General features: G+C 39.8%; 2 protein-coding genes across 10 annotated transcripts in view; one reads left to right on the top strand and one right to left on the bottom strand.

The window, feature by feature from the left end:
• The window catches only part of PIK3CA (phosphatidylinositol-4,5-bisphosphate 3-kinase catalytic subunit alpha), a 99,563-nt gene extending 96,428 nt beyond the window's left edge, over window positions 1-3,135 (top strand). Inside the window, exon 21 of the mRNA XM_049867385.1 lies at window positions 691-3,135. Within this exon, the coding sequence (XP_049723342.1) occupies window positions 691-961 (271 nt within the window). The 3' untranslated portion in view covers window positions 962-3,135. The remainder of the gene's footprint in view (window positions 1-690) is intronic.
• Window positions 3,136-3,154: 19 nt separating this feature from the next.
• The window catches only part of KCNMB3 (potassium calcium-activated channel subfamily M regulatory beta subunit 3), an 83,377-nt gene continuing 62,135 nt past the window's right edge, over window positions 3,155-24,396 (bottom strand). For 6 of the 9 annotated variants that reach the window (XM_049867391.1, XM_049867388.1, XM_049867389.1 and 3 more), the window contains 3 exons: window positions 17,149-17,340; window positions 11,204-11,402; window positions 9,057-9,834 (listed from right to left, as the gene is read on the bottom strand). In XM_049867391.1, the coding sequence (XP_049723348.1) occupies window positions 9,436-9,834; window positions 11,204-11,402; window positions 17,149-17,340 (790 nt within the window). In that variant the 3' untranslated portion in view covers window positions 9,057-9,435. Of the gene's footprint in view, window positions 6,851-9,056; window positions 9,835-11,203; window positions 11,403-17,148; window positions 17,341-24,396 lie in introns of those variants that run through there. The other 3 variants (XM_049867393.1, XM_049867395.1, XM_049867396.1) reach the window with 2 other exon arrangements.

The raw sequence follows: 24,396 nt of genomic DNA, 5'->3' as shown, positions 1-24,396 counted from the left end.
TATTTTTCATGCATTTTAAAATAATAGACGTTATATTACTGTTTTAGCACAAACTGAATATTTTATCCATTTAATGCTGTGAAGGAAAATGGAAAGGGAAACCAACTTAATGTATTAGTTAAGGGATAAAGAGAAAGATCCTTAAACTTGGTAATACATCATAAGTTATTATTTACTGCTGTTTAATCAGTCTCCACCTTCTCTGTGTTAATAAATAGTGTTTAATACGACATTGTTTAGTCATATCAGAAAATTATATTACTATAATTTCCATGGTTATTCATAATTATTCTTGCCACCTTATGGTTTATCAGGTCTATCTTAGGCCTTAAAGTACTAAGAAAAAAATTTTTTTATAAAATTCCATTTTATCTATAATTCATTCCTAACCCTAACCTAAGCCCTAAAGGCTTTAGTGTGGACCAGTTCATACATTTAACAAATAATTATGAAACCTCTAATACACTAGGCATTGGTCTAGCAGTGAACACAGACCTTACCTTACCCTCATGGATTTCATACTCCAGTGAGGTAAAGGGAATAGAATGTTGTTGGCAAGAAAAGAAGAGAAATGCTATTTTATAGTTTTGTCAAAGAGGGCCTCTCTAATGATGTGACAGTTGAGCAGACACCTGAAGATAATAAGATCCCTTTGCTCCGTACTGACTAAACTGTTTTTATTACTTACAGATTTCAGGAGATGTGTTACAAGGCTTATCTAGCTATTCGGCAGCATGCCAATCTCTTCATAAATCTTTTCTCAATGATGCTTGGCTCTGGAATGCCAGAACTACAATCTTTTGATGATATTGCATACATTCGAAAGACCCTAGCCTTAGATAAAACTGAGCAAGAGGCTTTGGAGTATTTCATGAAACAAATGAATGATGCACACCATGGTGGCTGGACAACAAAAATGGATTGGATCTTCCACACAATTAAGCAGCACGCTTTGAACTGAAGTGAGAACTGAGAAACTGAAAGCCTGATTGCTGGATTCTACACTGCACTGTTAATAACTGTCAGCAGGCAGAGACTGGTTGCATAGGAATTGCACAATCCATGAACGCATTAAAATTTACAGCAAGAACAAAAATAAAATATTAAGTAATTTAAGTAATGTAAACGCAAACAGGGTTTGATAGCACTAAACTAGTTCATTTCAAAATTAAGCTTTAGAATAATGCGCAATTTCATGTAATGCCTTAAGTCCAAAAAGGTAAACTTTGAAGAATGTTTGTATCCTTTTTTAAAAAACAAAACAAAACAAAAAATCCCCAAAATATATAGAAATGATGGAGAAGGAAAAAGAATGATGTTCTTTTTTGTCTTGCAAATGTTCTGTTTTGAAACGTGGACACAACAAAGTCTGCTATTACATTAGGTCCAAGTAAACTGGAGGTTGGTGTTAAACTACATACAATTGGAAAAGAATGAAAAATTCTTATTTTTCCATTGCTGTTCGATTTATAGTTTGAAGTGAGCTTTTTGACTCCTTGTATAATGAAGAAAAATGCTTGGGGTGGAAGGGATTCTTAAGATTTCACCAGGGAGTTTTTCTTTTTAATAAATCAAACCTTTTGATGATTTGGGGTCTTACCTGCAAAGTTTTGGAAGCAGTCACAAATGAGACCTGTTCTAAGGTGTTTTGGGGGAGTTTTTTCTGGTCAGTATTTACAAGCATCTGATCTTATTTCCCAGGGAAATTCTGGGCTCCCACAAAACGAGTAAATCAAGAAATCATCACAGAAACAGAGTGAGCAGGAACAGCTCTTGCTCCAGAACTGTACAGTATTCACCTTCGGTTGATTTTGTTTTTCCTCCTCCTTTTGCAATTGAACTGAATTCACTTTTCATGCATGTTTTCCAGAAAATAGAAGCGAGTATTAATGTTATTAAAAAGATTATTTTTTTTATAAAAGGCTATTTATATTATAGAAACTATCATTAATATATATTCTTTATTTACATGATCTGTCCCATAGTCATGCATTGTTTTGCACCCCAAATTTTTGATTGTTCGTAACACCATGATCAACTGTTAGTCTGTGAGTGAGGTGTAGGCTCTGTTCCATTCACGTCAATGACCAGTGTATAACTGTAAGAAAAACAGATTAAACTTCCTCCTCTTTCCTTTTATTTCTGTTTCCACTTTAATTCCCCATCCTCCATCGTCTTCTATAGTTGAGAGTGGCTCAATCGTATGAAATTAATTACCAAAAGTAACACTATTTAGACTGTCTTCCTGATGGCTTAAACCCCTCTACTGAGGTATGCTCATGAATAATACTTATAATACGGGGGGATGGAAACCAAGCACTTTTTACCTTTTTAAGTTATTTATCCATACCTCAATAATCAAAGTAGGCTCTTAGAGCATTTTAAGATCATATCCCATTTCCAAGTGGTCAGGGCTCACTCTCCAACTTTATTAAATTGCATTTGAGCACAGGATACGTTTTTAAACAGTTTGAAAAATGTTAACCCAAGATGTATGGGCTAATGGTAGTCATCCCTCTAGAAGCTGGTATTTTACTCAGTATTTGAAATGAATGATTAATGCCCTAGGAAGTAGCCTTAGCAAATGTCCAGGTGTCACACCAAAAAAAGTGCAATAATTTATTTACAGTTTTCTAGATTACGCATATTAGTGGAGTACAACTTTATAAAGAGTACACATTGTATTCTCTAGTAACGCTGCATCCCTTTTAAAATCTCCGTCTGTGAAATCAGTTACCTAGAGTAGAAGTCTTGAACAGTGAACAGGGACTCTAATAGAAATACTCTTAATATTTGGCTCTTTTAGAACCCTTAAAGGGCATAATTACTGGAGATTTAGGTACTTCACTAAAGCATGTAGATAATATTGTCAACAAGAAAAATAAATTTGAAGTTTAGGGGAATTTATTTCTATAAACTGTCTTGGAATAGCTCAGAAGAATTTAAGCTCTGCTTTATAGGGCCGCTATGAGTCGGAATTGACTCGATGGCAGGCAGTTTGGTTTTTGGTTTCTCAGTTAAGCAGGAAACCAGAAAGATTCTTTTGCAAATACAGATGATTTAATAACTTATTAAAAGTTTCATAATTAACATTTTTTTGGTCTTTTAGATATATATAGTTAGTATATACTAACATCCCAGCCTTTTTTATATCAGGGATTGATTATAGGAAAACTCAGTGAAGTGGCTCAAATCTAAAGCGTTGATGGTGGAAACAGAAGATTTAACAGAGACCTGTGTTTTTTTACCCGAGTGCCAAAAAAGCCTTGAGTCTCCTTCCGTAAATTTTATACAATTTTGCATTTTTCACATCAGTCCAGATAGCTTTTGTTTCCCCTGGGACCTCTCCATTAAAACACAAGCCACATAATGTTTCATAATTTACATTTATTTTCGAGAGTTATAACAACCAAGTCAATTCTGTTTGAAGTATAGAGAAATTCTACAAAGTATACAGATTAAGTGATTTAAAAGCTAAGTAAATTTTAAACAAATCCAAGCAGAGTTTAAGCAAACAACATTAAAGCTAAGAAAAGAGGCACGGAAAGCAAGGAACCCAAAATTGCTACAAGGGGTGACTAGGATCTGTTCTAAGTCGGTGATAACATCGCTGCTTCGGGTACTTCCGTATCAGAGATGAGTCCCGTGGACTGGTCTGTTCATGGCTCATCCTCCTCTTTTGTGGTATAACTGACTGTTGGCTCTAAAAGTACACTAAATCGCTTAGGAAAGATTTCCTTCAATGATGATTTTGGAGAAGAAAAGGAAAGCAGATTTAAAGAAAATAATTTGAAATACATCATAGCAAGGAATATCACCTGTTTGAAATTCATGCTTTAACTTTTCACCATATTCTCAGCTATAGAAAAACATTTATTTTGAAGATTTTTAGACTGCTGTTAATTTGAAATCTGTTAATCATATTGTGGAATTTGGTTTTTTTAAAAAAGATGTTTTTAATTGGATTTTTTTAAGAATGAAATTTGGTTGCCATTTTACAATAGCACCTAAGCTTCTTGGGGGTTCTTAGTGTCCTGTGTAAAACTTAGTGTCAAAGTAATCAACTTTGAGGTTTTTCCCTTCTAATCTGCTTTATATTATAAGCCTAGTAGGAAATGGGAACCTGGTGGATATATAATGAATTGTAAAATATTTTACTGTGTAACTTTTTCGACTGTGAAACTGACTATTGGTTTTTTGATGAAAACAGCTGCTGATAAAGTATTTTGTGTAAAGTGTAGTTTTTATTCATCAGGAAAATGATGACTTGATTGGAATGTATACACCCTCTTGGATTTTATTTTAATGGATTGGGACTCTTCACATAGGTAAAACACAGTACCTCTGTATTCTTTTTTCCATCAAAAATGGAATGATTTGGCATTATAAAAAAAAAAAATGACGAGTAGCCTATTTTAAAGGCACCATAGAGATTTCACAGCACATAAACTTGGGTTTGTTTCTTAATGATTTTTTAAATCCACTTAGTTCCTATTCTGATCAATAGCCCATGCTTACCAACTCTTTGAAGAAATTTAATTTCCAGCATTATTTTAAAGCCAGCATTTTAACTTTTCTGAGTATAATAAATTCCTTTGGTTTCTGTATCTGTACAAACTGCAAAGCTGGGCTGGACCCACATACTGAGAATCCACCTTAAAAAGTTTATTTTGATGTCCAAGACATCACTAAAATATTTCAGTTTAAAGACAGTATCGTGGTGTTGATCGATTGTAGTGCTTCTGCTACTTAAAAACAACTTCCATACTTCAGACGTTTTTGAGAAGGGGGATATGGAGGGAGGGGGGCAGAACAAGGAGGAGCTGTTTGAATGAGTTCCATTCTTCACGTCCATCTTGCTCAGATGGGGCACTGTCTAGGAGAAAGCTGAAAACTGAGAGTATATTGTGCATAAAGACACTGTGCATACCATGAGAAAATGAACCCTTCATCAAGGACAGGGTTTCAAAGGCTGATCTATAAAGTTCAGCATTGACAGGATCCTCAGATAATTCTTGGTGGCAAAACAATACAGCTGGGCTGTTTTTTAACTACAAACACAAAGCCATTTTTATTTTTTAATTAATACATTAAAAATTATAAATGTATCTTATTGCCATAGCCTCGGAAGCCTTTCTTCTTTTCTCCTAAAAAATATTTTCACTTCCTGAGAGGATGAAAAGGATTAGCTCAGTGCAACGATGTTTCTGATAAAATTGGGTTGGTAACTCTACCTCAGAAGATTCTAGGTGATAAGAAATCAGGTAATGGGGAAAAAAGTCGATGAATCACAATTCAGTACATTGTGCTCTGACATTACAAAGATTTTGCAGAGCACTGTATTTTAGATTTATAAGGTCAGAATTGTCTATGAGTTGGAATTGAGTCAACTGCAATGGGGGCATTTTAATGGCATTGGAGACATGAAAAAAATAGTTTGGCTAACATTTAATCATTGCTGCAGGCATTTGGAAAAGACCATGGTGCCAGGTCTTGAATTTAATGTTTAAAATTAATTTTGTTCTCTTTTCTTCATCATTAGTGCAGTTTGTATATGTCTGTGTGCACATGTGTCTATTTGTGTCCACACTGCTTGCTGTTCCCCTAGTTCAAAGGCTTCTTTCATAAAAGGTGTAAGCATTGAGTTTCTAAAATTCAGATGAGTTTAGAATTTACTAGGAGTTTCCCAAGCTGGGATGTTAGTCTTTAAAGAAGCTTATTTCATCCAAGTATTCCACTTGATTAAGATTTTGCACTTTCTTTTTATTAGTGCAAGGCCATTCTGCGTGGTTTTAGGTATGTTAATATTCCAGCCGTGCTAGTTAGCTTAGGGGACAAGTGTGAGCCACAGGACATCTGACAATTTTCACACAACGACATAGAAGAATTTTAGTGGGGAGGAAGGGGGAATTAAAATTAGGCCATTGTACATTTGGTGAACTTAGGTAACTGATTTTCACTACCAACAGTAGACTCCGTTCTTCATGTTGGTAAGTACAGAAAAGGTTTCTACTACAGTTGGTAAACCAACTAACATCTCTGAATTTATCCTCAACCTTATTTAATCTGCCACTAAAATAAGTGTGTGGTTATGCTAAAGGCTATGTATATTTTTAGGTAATTCTTAACTTTGTTAATCCTGGGTTAGCATGGAGGCAGAAAGCCTTCACTGTTTTATATTTTCTTGAAATCTTTAATAAGACTATACTCCGTATAGTAGTATGAATTTCCAAATGTCACCGTCTATTGATTTCATAAGAAAAAGCCCCTTACCAGATTTAAGTTCCTAAAAGTGGGTGGAGGGATTGCCCTTCATCTAATTTCTAGAAATGCTTTGGGCTGTGGAACCTAAGTTTCAGTTGCAATTAATGAATTCGGTGTGAATCAGTCCTTGAACTTGGAAGGTTTGGGTTGAATAAAATCTAAAATGATACATCCTTCTGGAGTATGCCATAAGCACTGTTAATATCCTGGGGAAGGTGATACTACCAACGCATCAGATGTTTACGGTGGAAGCTTCCAAAAGGAGCTCCCACCACCCTTTAATGGTAGCAAATCTATTTCTATTTTGTCATTCAGTTATTTGAAGTCCTGTGGTATATTGCACTAGTTAGAAGAAAAATGTTTTTTAATGTTCTTTCAATGATGGCCCCAGAAAGTATTTGACACAGCAAGATGCATGTGTTATTGTATTGAGAATACAGAATAATATCCGTGTCACTAAATTTAACCTCGTCCCAGTCTTGCTGTTCCTAGCAAGAAGTCTGGCCTGTGACTGCACTTACTGTCTGTGCTCATCACAAACTGTCAATGTCTGCTTTTCTTTATCTTTGCAGTCTGTAACATTACGCTATTTATTAAAAAAAAAATTACCTTGACTTGTGTCCAGACAATCCTTAGTGTACTATATATTTTTAAACAATAACAAAAAAGTGATAATTTTATTGTGCAATTTCTTCTGAATAAGGCAAACCAGTGTTGCTAATAAAAAAAATTTAGCTGCATTTGAGTTCTTATCAATAATGACTAAGAACACTTGACTGAAAGCCTGAAGCTACTATAAAAGCCAGTTTTACTACCCCCCATACAGTGATGAATATTAGAGAAATGCATGTCTGTTTAAATATTTAACTTCCTTTCAACATAAAAGTAACAAGGTTATTTGCTTGTAATTTTGGGTAGAAATATATATACACTTTATCAAGTCAGTTGAAGGCCAAAACCCAAAAGTGAAGTTGGGCTAAAAGCAAACTGGTATTGTTCTCAGTTACAGTAAACCTTGAGAAAGGTAAGTCTGAGCTTTTCTTTGATCAGTAGTGCTCATGGGCATCTTTGAAACAATTAAGCAAATCCTTGCTTAAATTGCATTTATTTGTCAAATGGCTTGAGTGACTCTGAATTACTATTTTAAACTGACTTTGTTGTCCAAGCATAATGTGTATCTTTCCCGGGTCGAACCCAGCAGACACTATCTGAATGGAAAACAGTAATAATTGAAACATACACTTGAGGTTTCAACTTACTCGTTTTGAATTTGTTAGGAGGAAAAAATCCCAAGAATTGCACATTGCTAGAGGGACATCAAACTTCCAGGAATTGGCATAGATGTGCCCTTAATTTAAGAAAACTACAGAATCTCAATTTGCAGCGTGATTTAAAATGTGTATACGTGCATATATTTTTTTATACAAAGGAGTCTTTGGCTTACAGAATCACTGATTGCAACCTTTTAAACAGCCTGTTCTGGGCCTTGAATGCATATCACATTTAGCCAGGAGAACAGAGAAAAATTCTCTCCTAATCCACCCCCTATACCAGTGAAAGGTAGGAAAGCTGACTGAATATTGAAACTTAGCACAAGAGTTTTTATCTACTAATATTTTGGGCACCTAACGATGATGACAACAATATCTTGGGGCACCTCTACTTGGTGCCAGAAACTAAGCTAGGTGTTTCACATACCCTACCTCATTTATTCCTTAAAATAATCTCATCAAAGAAGAGAGGTTCAGACAGTTTAGCTGACTTGCCCAAGGAAAAACCAAAAAAAAAAAAAGCCCATTCCTGTCAAGTCAATTCTGACTCATACTGACCCTACAGGATAGAGCAGAACTGCCCCATAGGGCTTCCAAGGAGCAGCTGGCGGATTCAAGCTGCAGATGTTTTGGTTAGCAGCCAAACACTTAACCACTGAGCCACCAGGGCTCCTGCCCAAGGATGCTTATCTAAAAAGTTGCAATGTGAGCTACAAATCCAAGTAAGTCCTACTCTGAGACATATGTTCTCTCCATTCCACACTAGAAAGAAGAGAAACACCAAGATTGTTCGTTAGTCGATATTGCTGTATTTAATTATTTAGTTTATTTAGCAATTTATTACTTGAAATTAACTGTTAAAAAGCATTAAACTGGCCTAGAACCAAAGTCTGTAGTTTGATTATATCTTACATGTAAAAGTTGCTTCAGAAATCTCATTCTGTTGTCCACAATTTAAGATTGTTTAGTAAAGTTTTAAAGATACTTTAAGGCACAGTGGAAAGCAGAACAGACTCTGTTTTCAACTCGTATGTTAAGCTTAATTTACCCAGAAAGCACTTGTTCAGAGGGACTTGTGACATTTGGTATTTAATAACCATGTTTGATTCATGAATTAAAGTACAGTTGTTGGCTATCCATGTGGGACTTTTCTACAGTGTGGATTATCTGGGATGAGTGTTGATTTCCAGTATTGCTTTTCCCACTTAACAATATATTTCTAGCCATTTCTCCACGCCCACCAGAATGCACACAGAGAAAAAAATGAGTTTATGAAAAGCATAATTAACTCAAAAAACGCTGCCGAAGAAAAATTACATGATGCGTGGCAAGGTTAAATATAAATAATTCTAAACTTAGTGAATTTTCCAGGCAACAGCTTTCCTCTATCATGAACAGTAAAGAAAGAACAATTATAATAGATACGGCAGGGCTACATTTTTCTTAAATTAAAAGATTTTTATCGCCCTACAGTGAATGAACTGTTCTTCACTAAGATTTTTTTTTTTTTTATGAGAAATGTTTTAATGTGAACTACGTTGCATAGAGTTAGGCTGGTGTGTAGTCAGCATTCAATAGCAGTAGATGCCCTCACCGTTGATGTCTACATTACAGATTCTAGCTTGAACTTAAATTAGATGAAACTCAACTACCCTGAGCTGACTTTGCCATGCAAGAACAAAAAAAAAATGCTTCTTTGGTTCCTATGGAAAGAGATTTGGAGTAGAAAGATAGAAAGTTTGCATGGATTCATAAAAATGATGTAATATGTAATGAAGTTTTAAAAACTTTTCTTTCCTACATAAAAATAAGGATAATTTAATTACCCTCGACATGATCAGTTTGCTAGCAGGCATAATTCAGTCCTTAACTGCAGCAGTGGTACCCGAAGGCCAGGCCTTTAATCTGGCCACCCTCTTACAGTTTCTCTGCTCCTTCCTTTGTTCCCCCTCATACTGCACAGCTGGAATTGATGCTGTTCTATGTAGGCTATTTTGCCACCTACCTCATCTCTGACTGCACTGCTATATTTTTCACACAGTAAGGACAGGTGCTGTGTCAATCTCACCATGCCAACAATCAGGGCACCCCCTAGAAAAGTCAGTGAAGGCCAAAATAAACAGTGGAAGACAACCACTTGGTCATACTTTCTTATGAGAATGACATCTTCCGATTGGCTGTCTGGACTGTAGAAGCATGAAAAAGGGGTCCCATTTTTGTGATCGAAGAATTCCTTTATATCCAGAGCACTGTTGAGCAAATCATTCCTATCTCGGTGACACTTAGGTGTGTAAAAGCACTGGGAATACGAGGAGGAAGAAAGATAAAGGCACTGTCACCAATACTAAGAAATTAAACAACAGTTTGAATTCTGAGATAACTTCAGCCTAAAGCTATTAGTGGGGAATTCCAATCTCAGAGGAGTCCCTGGGTGGTGCAAATAGTTAATGTGCTTGGTCACTAACCAAAAGGTTGAAAGGTCAAGTCACCCTGAACCTTCCAGAAGCCTGGAAGGCCTGACAATCTACTTCCGAAAAATCAGACATTGAAAATGCTACGGAACACATTTCTACTCTGACACACATAGGGTCGCTGTGAGCTGGAATCAACTCCATGACTACTGTTTCCCCCAGCTCAATCTCAGGAGGTGAATAAAACCTATTACACAGCTCATGGAGAAGGCTTGGCAGGAGGGTACAGAGTGAAATGGTCATTCCCAGGTACTAAACAGGGATGTGGCAAGAAATTCTTAGAATATATGCCATTGCAGAAGAGGTGGCAACAGACTTCCCAAGGACCGTAACTCATCCTCAAGATTTCTCCCTGGACAGTAACACAATGAATCCATCTGTCCATTCAATGAATATTTATTGAGGCTTACTCTGTGTTTCCAACACCCATTAATGCCTCTACTGTCTGCCTTGATCTCCTGTAGTAAACTCTTCCCTAAAGGAGAGCACGTTGAAGCTTTCCGCCCTAGGCCACAGAAGGCAGCCCTACCTGGGCTATGGTTCCTGGGAGGCAAAACCAGTGGACAAAGCTCTATCCACTGGTGTTTTTTTCAAGAGAGGTTGAGGTTTATTACCATATCTATTAGGCACTGTGCTAAGGGCTTACAAAAATGTTTGAGACCTTAAAAATTATTACATCTAAAATAGAAAACAGAAATCATCAGATTGAAGTTAATGTTTAAAGAAAGACAATAAAATGTAACATGTCAACTAATCTGACTCGACTTTCAGTTGGGTATAAATATGAACTTTAAATCATATGAGTCAATGAGTTATTAAAAACCAAAATATAAATAATCCGTTAGATTTCTTTGATAAGAAAAATTACTTGATTTAAGGTAGGCTGTGAGTACACTTTAACATTTTGATATGATGTGGAATGGGACCTCCAAAAGTAAGGCTGCCTACAAATGATGCTGTTCATTGGCTCAGCCTGTCAACGCCAGACACAGATTTGTGAAATTGGACTAATTCCTCTCCTTTCTAGGTACCCCGCTTTTCCTTCAATCATGCTTTTAGCTTCATTTATCTTGATTTGACCACTGCAAGGAAACTTCTCTATCTCTAGAAATGGCCTTAAGGTGCTAACCCTGGGACAGCCTAGCATGGGAGGGTTGCTGTAATTCTAACCCTTTAATCACATGAACTTTATATTACCTTGGAATTGATCTGTACAGCCTCTTCACTATAACGTAGGAGAGCTTTCTGACCCGAGTGGGCGAGGTTCACGAACACCTGGAGACACGGGTATTTCCCCTGACTTCGGGAGTCCACACCACGGATGAAAGCACGGTCCAGCCAGTCGTCCATGACATGTGTGTGGGTGATGGTGCAGTTTGATTCTTCTCTCTGAGTACTTCAATTTGGGGGAAAAAAAATGTTTTTCGCCTTCTAGAAAATTTAGTTCTCTATTTCTAAAGCAGTAGCCTGAGGCATTTGTCTGTTTTAAGGCAGGACCATAACAGATCAGGGAGAACAGAGGACATTAGACAGGGGATAAACCACAGCAAACTGGCAAATTCCACCTCAGTTCTGATCCTAGTGGCATATTTCTCACTTCACCAGCCGTTAGACCAATCTTCAAACCTCAGAATCACCTGAGGAGTTTGCTGAAATGTAGAGTCCAGGGCTTCACTCCCAGAGATTCTGGTTCAGTAGGTCTGAGTTGAGTCCAGGAAACTGTATATTTAACAAACAATGCCAAATATATCACATGCAGGTATTTTGGAGAACCATACTCTAGGCAAAATTACCCTAAATAATTGTAACCACCAAGAGTCAGTTTCACTCAGAAATCTCGTCATCTGTCATGCCAAAGATATGCCCATTGGCTTGATCTGATTAAAATGTGCCTTTAGAAGCAGTCCAGCTGCAGGGCCCTCAGTCAACACAGCCTCCAGAATTGCTGGTGACTTGGTACAGTTCCGTATACTCACTCTTCTTCCAAAGAGGCAAACGTAATTCATGCCTGGAATCTCTCATCAAAATACTTATGTTTTTTCATACCTTGCTCATGGATAGGAAGACTTAACATAGTAAAAATGTCTATTCTACCAAAAGCCATCTATACATACAATGCACCTCCGATCCAAATTCCAATGACATTTTTTAATGTGATGGAGAAACAAATCACCAACTTCATATGCAAGAGAAAGAAGCCTCGGATAAGTAAAGCATTACTGAAAAAGAAGAAGAAAGTGGGAGGCCTCACTCTACCTGATTTCAGAACCTATTATACAGCCACAGTAGTCAAAACAGCCTGGTACTGGTACAACAACAGGCACACAGACCAATGGAACAGAATTGAGAACCCAGATATAAATCCATCCATATATGAGCAGCTGATATTTGACAAAGGCCCAGTGTCAGTTAATTGGGGAAAAGGTAGTCTTTTTAACAAATGGTGCTGGCATAACTGGATATCCATTTGCAAAAAAATGAAACAGGACCCATACCTCACACCATGCACAAAAACTAACTCCAAGTGGATCAAAGACCTAAACATAAAGACTAAAACGATAAAGATCATGGAAGAAAAACTAGGGACGTTAGGAGCCCTAATACAAGGCATAAACAGAATACAAAACATTACCCAAAATGACGAAGAGAAACCAGATAACTGGGAGCTCCTAAAAATCAAACACCTATGCTCATCTAAAGACTTCACCAAAAGAGTAAAAAGACCACCTACAGACTGGGAAACAATTTTCAGCTATGACATCTCCGACCAGTGCCTGATCTCTAAAATCTATATGATTCTGTTAAAACTCAACCACAAAAAGACCAACAGCCCAATCAAGAAGTGGGCAAAGGATATGAACACACATTTCACTAAAGAAGATATTCAGGCAGCTAACAGATATATGAGGAAATGCTCAAGATCATTAGCCATTAGAGAAATGCAAATCGAAACTACGATGAGATTCCATCTCACTCCTACAAGGCTGGCATTAATCCAAAAAACACAAAATAATAAATGTTGGAGAGGCTGCGGAGAGACTGGAACTCTTAATACACTGCTGGTGGGAATGTAAAATGGTACAACCACTTTGGAAATCTATCTGGCGTTTTCTTAAACAGTTAGAAATTGAACTACCATACAACCCAGCAATCCCACTCCTCGGAATATACCCTAGAGAAATAAGAGCCCTCACACGAACAGATATATGCACACCCATGTTTATTGCAGCTCTGTTTAGAATAGCAAAAAGCTGGAAGCAACCAAGGTGTCCATCAACGGATGAATGGGTAAATAAATTGTGGTATATTCACACAATAGAATACTACACATCGATAAAGAACAGTGACGAATCTGTGAAACATTTCATAACATGGAGGAACCTGGAAGGCATTATGCTGAGCGAAATCAGAGGCAAAAGGACAGATATTGTATAAGACCACTATTATAAGATCTTGAGAAACAGTATAAACTGAGAAGATCACATACTTTTGTGGTTATGAGGGGGGGAGGGAGAGAGGGGGGAGAGGGTTATTTACTGATTAGTTAGTAGATAAGAACTACTTTAGGTGAAGGGAAGGACAATACTCAATACACGGAAGGTCAGCTCAACTGGACTGGTCTGGGATAAACTGAATGCTTCAAAGGTCAGCGGAGCAAGGGCGGGGGTTTGGGGACTATGGCTTAAGGGGACTTCTAAGTCAATTGGCAAAATAGTTCTGTTATGAAAACATTCTGCATCCCACTTTGAAATGTGGCGTCTGGGGTCTTAAATGCTAACAAGCGGTCATCTAAGATGCATCAATTGGTCTCAACCCACCTGGATCAAAGCAGAATGAAGAACACCAAGGTCACACGATACCTATGAGCCCAAGAGACAGAAAGGGCCACATGAACTAGAGACTTACATCATCCTGAGACCAGAAGAACTAGCTGGTGCCCGGCCACAACCGATAACTGCCCTGACAGGAAGCACAACAGAGAACCCCTGAGGGAGCAGGAGATAAGTGGGATGCAGACCCCAAATTCTCATAAAAAGACCAGACTTAAAGGTCTGACTGAGACTAGAGGAATCCCGGCGGTCATGGTCCCCAAACCTTCTGTTGGCCCAGGACAGGAACCATTCCCGAAGACAACTCATCAGACATGGAAGGGACTGGACAGTGGGTAGGAGAGAGATGCTGATGAAGAGTGAGCTATTTGTATCAGGTGGACACTTGAGACTGTGTTGGCACCTCCTGTCTGGAGGGGAGATGGGAGGGTAGAGAGGGTTAGAAACTGGCAAAATTGTCACGAAAGGAGAGACTGGAAGGGCTGACTCATTAGGGGGAGAGTAAGTGGGAGTATGGAGTAAGGTGTGTATAAGCTTATATGTGACAGACTGACTTGATTTGTAAATGTTCACTTAAAGCTAAATAAAAATTATTAAAAAAAAAAAATTTATGTTTTTGCCATTAGTAAAACTCAGTCATTGAAAAAAACCCTGGGGAGCACAGTTCTACTCTGACACATGGGTTGCTATCAGTTGGAATCCACTCCACAGCAACTGGTTTGGAACCCCTCTTGAGGTCTGAAACTACATACTATACATCTTTACGTCCTCAAAGCATAAAGCAGAACGCCTCTCACATAGCAGATGCTCCGTGAGTGCTGTGCTGAATTAAACTGTAATTGGAAAGCATCCCTTGAGAACTTGCATGAGTACTATATACACAGATATATATACACAGAAGGTCCCGTGTACCTTGAGAATTGACAGGCAAAACTCCTGCCCATGAACACCTGTGGTAGGAAAAAGGACATATGTTTATGAAAAAAAAAAAAAAAAAATTAGAGAACAAGTCCAAGATAAAGTAAAAACAAGAGTGAGAAGAAATGCTTTGGATTGAATACACTGGACCAACTCCATATATAGTCTTATTCACCCATCCAGATGGGTGAATAAGACTGGGTCCTTAAAGACAAGAAATTCTATGAGCAAGTTCTAAAGTCTGAGTGTTTGGAAAGCGTTCCTTAGGTTCATATTGCACTCTCATTAAGAACTTTGACCATAAGTAACCAGCCTTCTTTATCAATATAACAAACTTGACATCCACTGTGAGTTTAGTATGACCCAGGGCATCAAAATCACTTGATGAGACCTAAGGAGGATAAAATGTTGGGCAAGTGAAAATGCAAACATTGAAAATAAGCTTCCCTTATGGGTAAAACACTTACTTGCCTGAGCAGGGAAGAGACTTTTCCCTACCGGCCTGCTTTTCTGCCAAATTAATTCATTTACTTCTCTAGACTAGTCATCTTTAAAGAGTATTTTATACAGTTGCCTGTTTACCTGTGTTAGAACTTAAGCTCCTGACCAAGCACGGAACTATGATTTGAAGATTTCAGGAAGCTCTAGGTAGAGTGAGACGTTCTTTTCAGGCTCAGTGTTTCAGGTGGAAACATAGATGTGTTTGGGCTTAAAAAATAAAAAAGAATGTGTCCTTTCAATAGCACCTAGCTGTGACAAAATCCACCATTTGATTGAAGGATGAGGGACTGGGACAGGATGAGTTACCCAAGCCATCTAGCTACCATCTTTAATGGAGCAGAACTCTTCTTGTAAGTTGCAGGAGATCACATGACAAGAGAGAGGTGAGAACTCATGACTCTCCAGCACTCACTGAATTAACCAGTTTCCTGAAATGCTTAGAAGAGGAACACTTGAATATGAGCAACAGTTTGGTGCTAGCTTGCAAAAGGTGTTCTCAAATCATCTCCCAAACATCACATTTTTTAAAATAATCTGACCTGTCCTTGTCCCCTCGCCCCCTGCCACACACACATAGACATAAATTAAATCAATTATATAGACATTTGTAATGAAGGCTTAAAAAAAAATAGATGAGGAAAATGGAGTAAAAGGAAAAGGAGGGCAGAAAGCTAGAATGAAACAGGAGTGAGGCACAAACATGTAACATCCAGACAATTAGAACTGGGCCACAAATTTTGGCTCTGAGCTTCCTGACAGCCAAAGCAATGAAGGAGACATAACCATATACAAGATTCCTGGTGTCTACTAAATAAAAGTAAACTGGTTGATTGGAGCAGCGCAGATATTCCTGGTGTTGATACCAAAAAGAACATTTCCCTGAGATCTTTCTAACGGCGGTACTGTGTGCTGTAGTGAATGGTGACCTCCACATCATTGCCCTAATGTTGGTAACCCAGGATGCCAGGAAATAAATCTGATAAATAACAAAAGCAAGCTATTCACTTCCTTTTCCCACGACCACTTTCCCTCACTGGACTCAGCCTCCCTCTTCCCCTTCCTCCTAGTCTTCCTGTTACTCTCTGGCTGTCCAAAGCCTAAAAGTCCCCTGCTTTTACCCAGTACTGCCCTTCCCCAAAGTACCCCATCTTGTAGGTACCATCGTCTGAAATTCAATAGTTCCTCCCCTGCATCAGTCAAAAATCCCACCCCCTCACTGCGGCAGACTTCGGTTAGGCATTAGGAGGCAAGGAGTGTTATGTTAGAATGACAGGCAGATTGTTTAGTGGCTGTGTGACCTTGGGCAAGTTACTTGACCTTTCTGAGCAGCAGCTTTCTCATTTATAAAATGAACATAAAATAATGACATCCTCGGTTGCTGTAGGTTTAAATAGGGTAAAATAGAGAATACATTTGGTATATAGTATATTTTTTTATATAGTTAATAAATGATATTTCATGAGGAAACTAATTGAAAGGAAGGAAATTAATATTTATTGAGCAACTACTATATGCCCAGTAGTCACTGTCAAATTTAAAAAGCTCAGACTCAAAAAACTTTTATTGTGGTCACGTGGAACTCTTAACCCTTCCCTGGGTTACCTACAAGTTGAAGGGAGAACTTATCCCCTGAGTGGATATATGTCGGAAGTATTTTTGAGAATATGTGGGGGAGGGGGAATATCTCTTACTTTCTTACCACCTTTGCCTCCACATCAACCTGGCCACCTACACCCACCACTGAGAGAGGCACAGGTGATTATATCTTCCCTGTCCTGACCACAGTCAGGAGGGCCGAGGTTGGAGAGACCAAAGCCAGCCTCCCCTCCTATACTATTGAGCCTGGGTCTGGCTTGAATTGGAAACTCTGGGTCTTTTTTCTCTGTCTCTTACCTGAGCATGAAGGGCTTTAGGATGGTTATGCCAAGCAAGAAGAACATTAGGACGGAGAAGCCCATCATTGCAAATCCCAGGAGCATGGCTCGATCCTCTCCAGCACTGGATGGCAGCTTCTTGTGCACATCTGGAGGGTCTCCATCATTGTAGTCTATATTTCTCTTTTTCCCAGAGGTAGAAAGGCCTGTTCTTTGGCAGAAGTGAGGAAGAGATATTGCAATAAGCTCATAAGGAACTGGAAACATTTACCAACCCATGGGGTGGGAGGGTGATCCCATTTGCTGCCCACCTGAGGGTGGTGAGCAGGTTCATGGCAACCTAATGACATCGCACGATCAGAGACTGGTGAAAAGTTCATCTAAATAAGCTAACGTGATGTGTTATAAAATATTTTTAAAGAAAATGTAACAAACAAGACTAAGGAATGTTGCCTGGTAGAAGTCTAAATAATCTGTTTAATCAATGGCTTAAGAAGAATCACCCATAAGTAGTTTTCATTTGAGGGGCAACAGTGGTTCAGGGGTAGAATTCTCACCATCCATGTGGTAGCCCAGGGTTCAGCTCCCAGCCAGTGCACCTCCTGGGCAGCCACCAGCTGTCCGTCAGTGGAGGCCTGCATGTTGCCACGCTGCTGAACAGGTGTCAGCGGGGCCTCCGGACTAGGACAGACTAGGAGGAAAGGTCTGGTGATCTGCTTCAAAAATCAGCCAGTGATAGTCCTATGGATCACAATGATCTGATCCACAACCGATCACGGGGATGGCAGGACTGGAAAGTGTACGGGGCGCTCATGAGTTGGGGGCTGACTCGACAGCAGCTAACAATAACAATAACAGCTTTCATTTGTTTCACGTAAACCAAGTGTTTCTGAAATGCCTACAGATCAGGGGGTGAACATATGTATATGTATTTCAGGGATATTGCACATTCCTCCTGAAAATATTTTTTACATTCTTTTATGAATTCCACATGGAAAGAATGACTCAAAAGGTACATATTTGGAATTAACAGCACCCTAAAATAATAGGGCATTCCTCGTTCTTTCATATCCACCTGTTGGAAAGGCAGCATATCTACCAAAAGGCTTTCTGGCCCATGGTCCACTCAGCTCAGAATAATGAAGTCTTCGCCCCCGCCCCCCGCCCCCATTTCTCTCTGTCCACTCACAGCTCTACATAAGGAACCCTTCATTTCTTCTCCCTCTGCTGTCGGAAAACCTGCTCAGGCAAAGGATGTAATAAATTCTTTCTTGTTGGGGTAAAGTCCAACACAAAGGTTGCAAGCTGGCAAACCATGGACTGCATTCACAGCACCAATGTGTTTTGCTTGGACTTCTCTGTGGTTTTTCTGAAATGTGGAATTAGTTGCTAACACTTTAAAAGTAATAAAATTTCCATTAAAATGCTGACTTCTGACTTAAGAAAAAAAAATCACAAAACCCACATTCCTGCATGTGAACAGCTGGCTGAGGGGATCAGCAGCCACCATGGACAGAGGTGTGTGTTCTCCAGTTTGCCACAGGCCCACTCTCCTCATCACCATTGTCATTGGTTTGCTGCTTCCTGCTGAGTAGGCACTTGAGACTCAGAGGTATTTCCATTTTAAGAGACTAAATGAAATCCTAAGCAAAACAAATACAGCTATAATGGTAAAAACTCAGGCTCCATCAAGCTGCCTAAAAAGCTTACTAAATTTTGGAAAAAAAAAAAAATGCTATCAAGAAAGGCATATTTCAGACCTGATGGCACATCCTTCCTCCTTCCTCTCCCTAGTTCCCTTTCTCACCTCCAACATCTTTAGGCTGAAGAGAGAGTGAGGGCAATGCCAGGCCACCCAGGATGTCCAAGGAGCCCACACTGGGAAGCACTAACGTCAGAAGATGATGGCACTCTTCAGTTAACGCTACTTTGGGAATCAAGGATCTGCTTTGGGAGTTTTCAGTCCCTTTTGATATTGTACTCATCCTCTATCATCCCACCATCAAAGAAAGCAGGTGCAATGCAGGAATTGCTTTTATATGGTCCTTCTAGCCATGGTTTTGTAACTCATATGAGATCACTGGGTGGAGCTATGCAAATAAGATACATGGAACCCTTGCAGGGGAGTGGGGCTATGCAAATAAGGTACCTGTGGCCCACCAAGGCAATGGGTCAGTTTTGCCATCTTGCTAGGCTTAAAAAGAGCCAATCCCAGAGGTTGAGGGAGGACCCCACCGCCATCAAGAAGGAGAGCTAGGAGTGGAGCACGGCTTTGGACCCAGGGTCCCTGCATTGAGAACCTCCTAGACCCAAGATACAGTGCTGCAACACTGAAGATGGCAGTGGTGTGAGATGGCAGTGGTATGGGACCAGCAAATGGCGCAGTGGGTTTGCTGGCTTACAGAGCGAGAGAGCTGAGCACCTTCAGGCAGGAGACTTCCTGGCAGAGTGGGGTGCCTCTGGGCACTTACTGGCAAGCTGAAAAGCTGTTTAACATTTGCCCAAGCAGGGCAAAGGCCAGGCCTGGGCAGGGCCCAGCAGCAGAGGCATGCCTGCAGGCACAACTGAGAAGCCGTCCTGATTGAAGAACTGTATCCTGAGTTGTTCCTGTTACTTCCAAGTTGATCCAGATCCTGAATTGTAACCTGTTACTTCCCTAACAAATCCCATAATCTTGAGTATGGTCTGTGAGTTCTATGCGACCGTTGCAATGAATTATCAAACACAGCAAAGAAGAAGAGAGGAGCCGTAGGAGGGATGGCTGGTGTCAGAATTGGTAAAAAGTTTGGAGGGTGGAGGCATGTCTGGCCCTCACCTCACAGGAATCAGCTTTGGGCTGATGCTGATCTTGACTCTCTCTCCTCCCCCTGAATTTAGACAGGATCTGATGCCACCATTTTATAGCAGGGAAATTTTTCAAATAAAATTTGGGCCAGTATATTTTAAAATTTACCAGTAGATATGATAGCATGCTTAAGGAGAGAGTTTTAACCTTAAAGAACAGTTTGGATGTTTTCTATAGGTTTCCAATACTCAATACCCTGCATTTCCCTTGTGAAACTGCACTTCAGTTGCTTTTATCATAAGATATCCAGGAGGTTTACTGTAAGATATCTCTGGGATCCATGAGTGAAGGCGCTTATAATGAGGTCTGCCTGACATTTCTAGTACCATATACAAAACAGGCATGACCTGATTCTGGTCTAGTTTAGGAATAAAGACAGACCTGGTAGTGTACAAGACTATGTTTTCTCTTTCTGATATTCTGTCCACTTTGTTTCAAGGCTTTATGAAAAGTTGACAACCTCATACATCCCCTGTGAAGAACTTATTCCATGTTTAGGGGAAGGGATTATATATTATTAAAAATGAATGTTGTAGGTATTGTTTGTTTCCATCCAGTTGATTCTGACTCATGGCAACTCCCAATGTGCAGAGTAGCACGGCTCCAAAGGGCTTTCAAGGCCGTGACCTTTCAGAAGCAGATCACCAGGCCTGTCTCCTGTACATGGATATATTTTTATTATTGTAAAAGTAACAGACTTCTGTTTCAGCAGTATGGTGGGCTAATACCCTACCCAGCACTCTAACTGAAAACAAATAAAAACTCTGGCCAAAGCTTAAAAAAAAATGAAAAAAAAAAAAAAAGATTTGGAAATACTCAAAGGACAAAAGCTATGTGAAAGTGGGAATCCAGAGAAGGACGTGAACTACTGAAGTCAAGTTTTACCTTGAGGACATTTGTACAACATGGTAAACTTAACCCTCAGTTTTCACAGCTGGGGTGATGTGGGGACGGGAAGCAATACCCAGGGCCTGTCCAAGGTGTGGAATATAAGATACCGCTCTAGTAACTGAAGCCAGAACCCCAAAGGGCCTGAGACTCAGTGAAGGGGTGAACGAGAAACAGTCACCCTATACACACACATGTACCATAGGAGATGGCAGAGAAGATGCTCTTCTCAAATCATAACGGTGAGAAAGGGAGGGAAATTAAAATCTTCTCTGAGATTTTATAACCTATCTCAGGAAAAGAAAACACACACACACACACACGCAGAAACCAGTGCAGTCAGCGAGACAGAGGCATAGTATGCTGACGGTGCTAATTCTAATCTGAATTCTAGTCTAACAGCTATGGTTTTGAGAAAAACATGTTTTTCCTCGGTGGTCAAAACCAGGATGTGAAACCATAGGCCTGGAGCGGTCTTGACGAAGTGACCATCTGCACCCCACAAAATACACAAGCTCAGAAGGGGTGCTGTCTGGGTGCTATTGTCAGCAAGGTATTTTTGCAAGATAGACAAACTACATGTAAGCATCTTGTGACCACTGTACGAACATCCTGTGAAAACTATCTGTAGTCTCTAATTATAGCTATTAATAATTGGTAACCAATCAGTGTTTTGCAGCTTTACCCTCTGAACCAATAAGGTGCCTTCCTCCCACCTCCGGAGATCACACCTCCCACTTCCCCAACTGGAGATGCACCAGCCAAAACTCATCTGTGGCTGATGCCTGCGGAGGGCTGCGGTAGCAATGTCACTAGCCCTGATTCAGAGCCCCTCTCCCAACACCACTGTCAGGTCTCAGTGAGCTGTGCTGTTCCCAGCTGGAACTGAAATCTTTGCTTTCAGTAAAGCCCTGTGATTTTATCCCAAACAGGCCTGGTGTTCCATACCGCAACGATAAACCTTACGGTGATCCTTGGGAGAGTTTGTAGCCTGAATTCGCGCTGCCTGGCTAACACAGAAACCTCAAGGTAAGCGTTCAGTTTAATGTCTCAAGTAGGCTGTGCTCTCTGGCACCTGGCACAAGCGAATACGTATCTTCTCTGGAGGAAACCACCTTCAAATTAGGCCCCAAAGGATCCCTAGAGATTAAATTCCAAGAAGTGTGTGCTCTCGTTCAAAAACCATAAAACAAAGAAATAAATGGGCTCTGAGTGAGAAAAAATAGACAACAGGATCAGATCCACAAAAAAGGCCAGATATTTGGACAGAATAAAAGTATCTATAATATGTTTAAAGAACTAAAAGGACCGGAAATATCAGAAAGAGCAACTCTAAAATATGACCAAGCCAATATTAAAAAGAATCAAATAGAATTCCTAGAAATATCATTTAACATAATGTCATTGTCTTTGTCATCCAGTGCTACCGTAACAGAAATACCACAAGTGGATGGCTTTAACAAAGAGAAATTTATTCTCTCATAGTCTAGTAGGCTAGAAGTCTGCATTCAGGGTGCCAGCTCCAGGGGAAGGCTTTCTCTGTCGGCTCTGGAGGAAGGTCCTTGTCATTAATCCTTCTCTGGGCTAGGAGCTTCTCCACACAGGAACCCTGGGTCCAAAGGATGCACTGTGCTGCTGGCACTGTTTTCTTGGTGGTATGAAGTCCCCCCTGTCTGCTCACTTCCCTTTTTATCTTTTGTAAGATAAAAGGTGGTGTAGGCCACACCCCAGAGAAACTCCATTTACACTGGATCAGGGATGTGGCCTGAGCAAGGGTATTACATCTCACCCTAATCCTCTTTAACATAATTTTTTAACCTTGCCTCATTAACCACAGGCAGAGATTAGGATTTACAACTCATAGGAAAATTACGATCACAAAACGGAGGACAGCGATACTGGAAATCACGGCCTAACCAAGCTGACACATATTTTGGGGGGACACAATTCAATCCATGACACTCGTTAACAATACCTTGTAACCATTGTGTTGGCTGCATAATAATCCATCATTTGGCTATGCCACGATTGCGTTCACCACCTCCTTATTGGTGAATATTAGGTTGTTTCTAGTTTTCTGAGACTATAAACAGCTGTGTAATTAACATTTTGATTTTTTAAATTAACTGTAATTAAATTTACAGTATTTATAAGCACCTTTTTCATCCAAGAACCTCAAAGCACTTAAGAATGATCTAATTTGCTCTCTAGCCAGTGAGATGGATGAAAAGCATTTTTATTCATTTTCCAACAATACATCTCTACCTCTAATCGTTGTGTTACCTTGAGATGTTTTATTCATAGTCCAGGTGGTACTCATCCCTCCTGTTGCCTTCCTGCAGGTCGGACTGACTCGCCCACCAGACCTGAGTCTCGGCTTGTACCACACGTTGCTACAGGTACCTTCTGGCTTAGCCTGAGGTAAACTCTATTTCAAAGAGCTTGAACTTGCTCATCTGGGTATGAGCTCTGCTGAAGCCAGCAGCCTCTCCCTCTAACATCATGACTTGTGCAAGAACTATTTTTCAGAAAGATGCTTGATAATTCATCTGACACTGACTTTGCACAGGTATGTAACTTGTAAGCGTTTGGTGTGTTAAATTAATATTTCCCTGTAATTTGTCTGTGTTGCAAAGGAGAATCTGGGAATAATTTTTACCCTTTTATTTTTTAATTACAGTTACTTAACTTCCTTTGAAACAGCAAATGAGATGGAGTAAAGTCCACACGGTTCATCAAGTTCAGCAAGCGGAAAGAGTAAGAGTCAAATCATGCATTTCAGAAATGAAAAGGAATACTGTATTGCTTTGGGGACAATATGACTACCCTTATGTCTAGTTAGTTCTGTTACAAATGGGACATTCAAACTTGTTCCCTTGCCTCTTTGTCATTTGATATTTTGCCATACGTTGTCTTTTCACAAAAGCCATTTCAAGGAGAGAAGCGTTTTTGCCCCTCTCTCTGTTTCTCCTTCCTCTTTAGTCTGTCTGGTTCTTCCTCCCCCACCTGCCACCACCTAGTAAAAAAACCAAAACCGTTGCCATCAAGCCAATTCAGACTAATGGAGACCCCATGTGGTACTAAGTAGAGTTCCACAAGGTTTTCTTGGCTGTAATCTTTATGGAAGTAGGTCGCTAGGCCTTTCTTCCATGAGCGCCACTGGGTGGGTTCAAATCTCCAACCTTTTATTTAGTAGCCCAGTACAGACCATTTGGGCCACTCAGGGACATCCCCACCCTCCACCCCCATATAAACCCCTCTATCTCTCTCTCCTCCTGCATTCTCTTTCTCAAATATCCACGGATATAATTAAAAGATAATGGAAGCGGGTGACGTGGTAGCCCTTATGATCTTTAATGTTTCTACTTTCTCAGTTCCCAGGTCCACTTGAGCCACTAACAAATCTTTCAGGTTTCCAGATGGAGAGAGCGAACTCCACTGTGAAATATACACCTCCCAGGAGTAAGCTTGCCAGCTGTTAATATCACATTCGTCAAACCCCCTCAGCCACTGGTCTTCTCTCAGTGTTAGTAC

Source organism: Elephas maximus, chromosome 23 (genome assembly GCF_024166365.1).
Source record: "Elephas maximus indicus isolate mEleMax1 chromosome 23, mEleMax1 primary haplotype, whole genome shotgun sequence".
Lineage (NCBI taxonomy): Eukaryota > Metazoa > Chordata > Mammalia > Proboscidea > Elephantidae > Elephas > Elephas maximus.
This window is presented reverse-complemented; position numbering and strand designations above follow the sequence as displayed.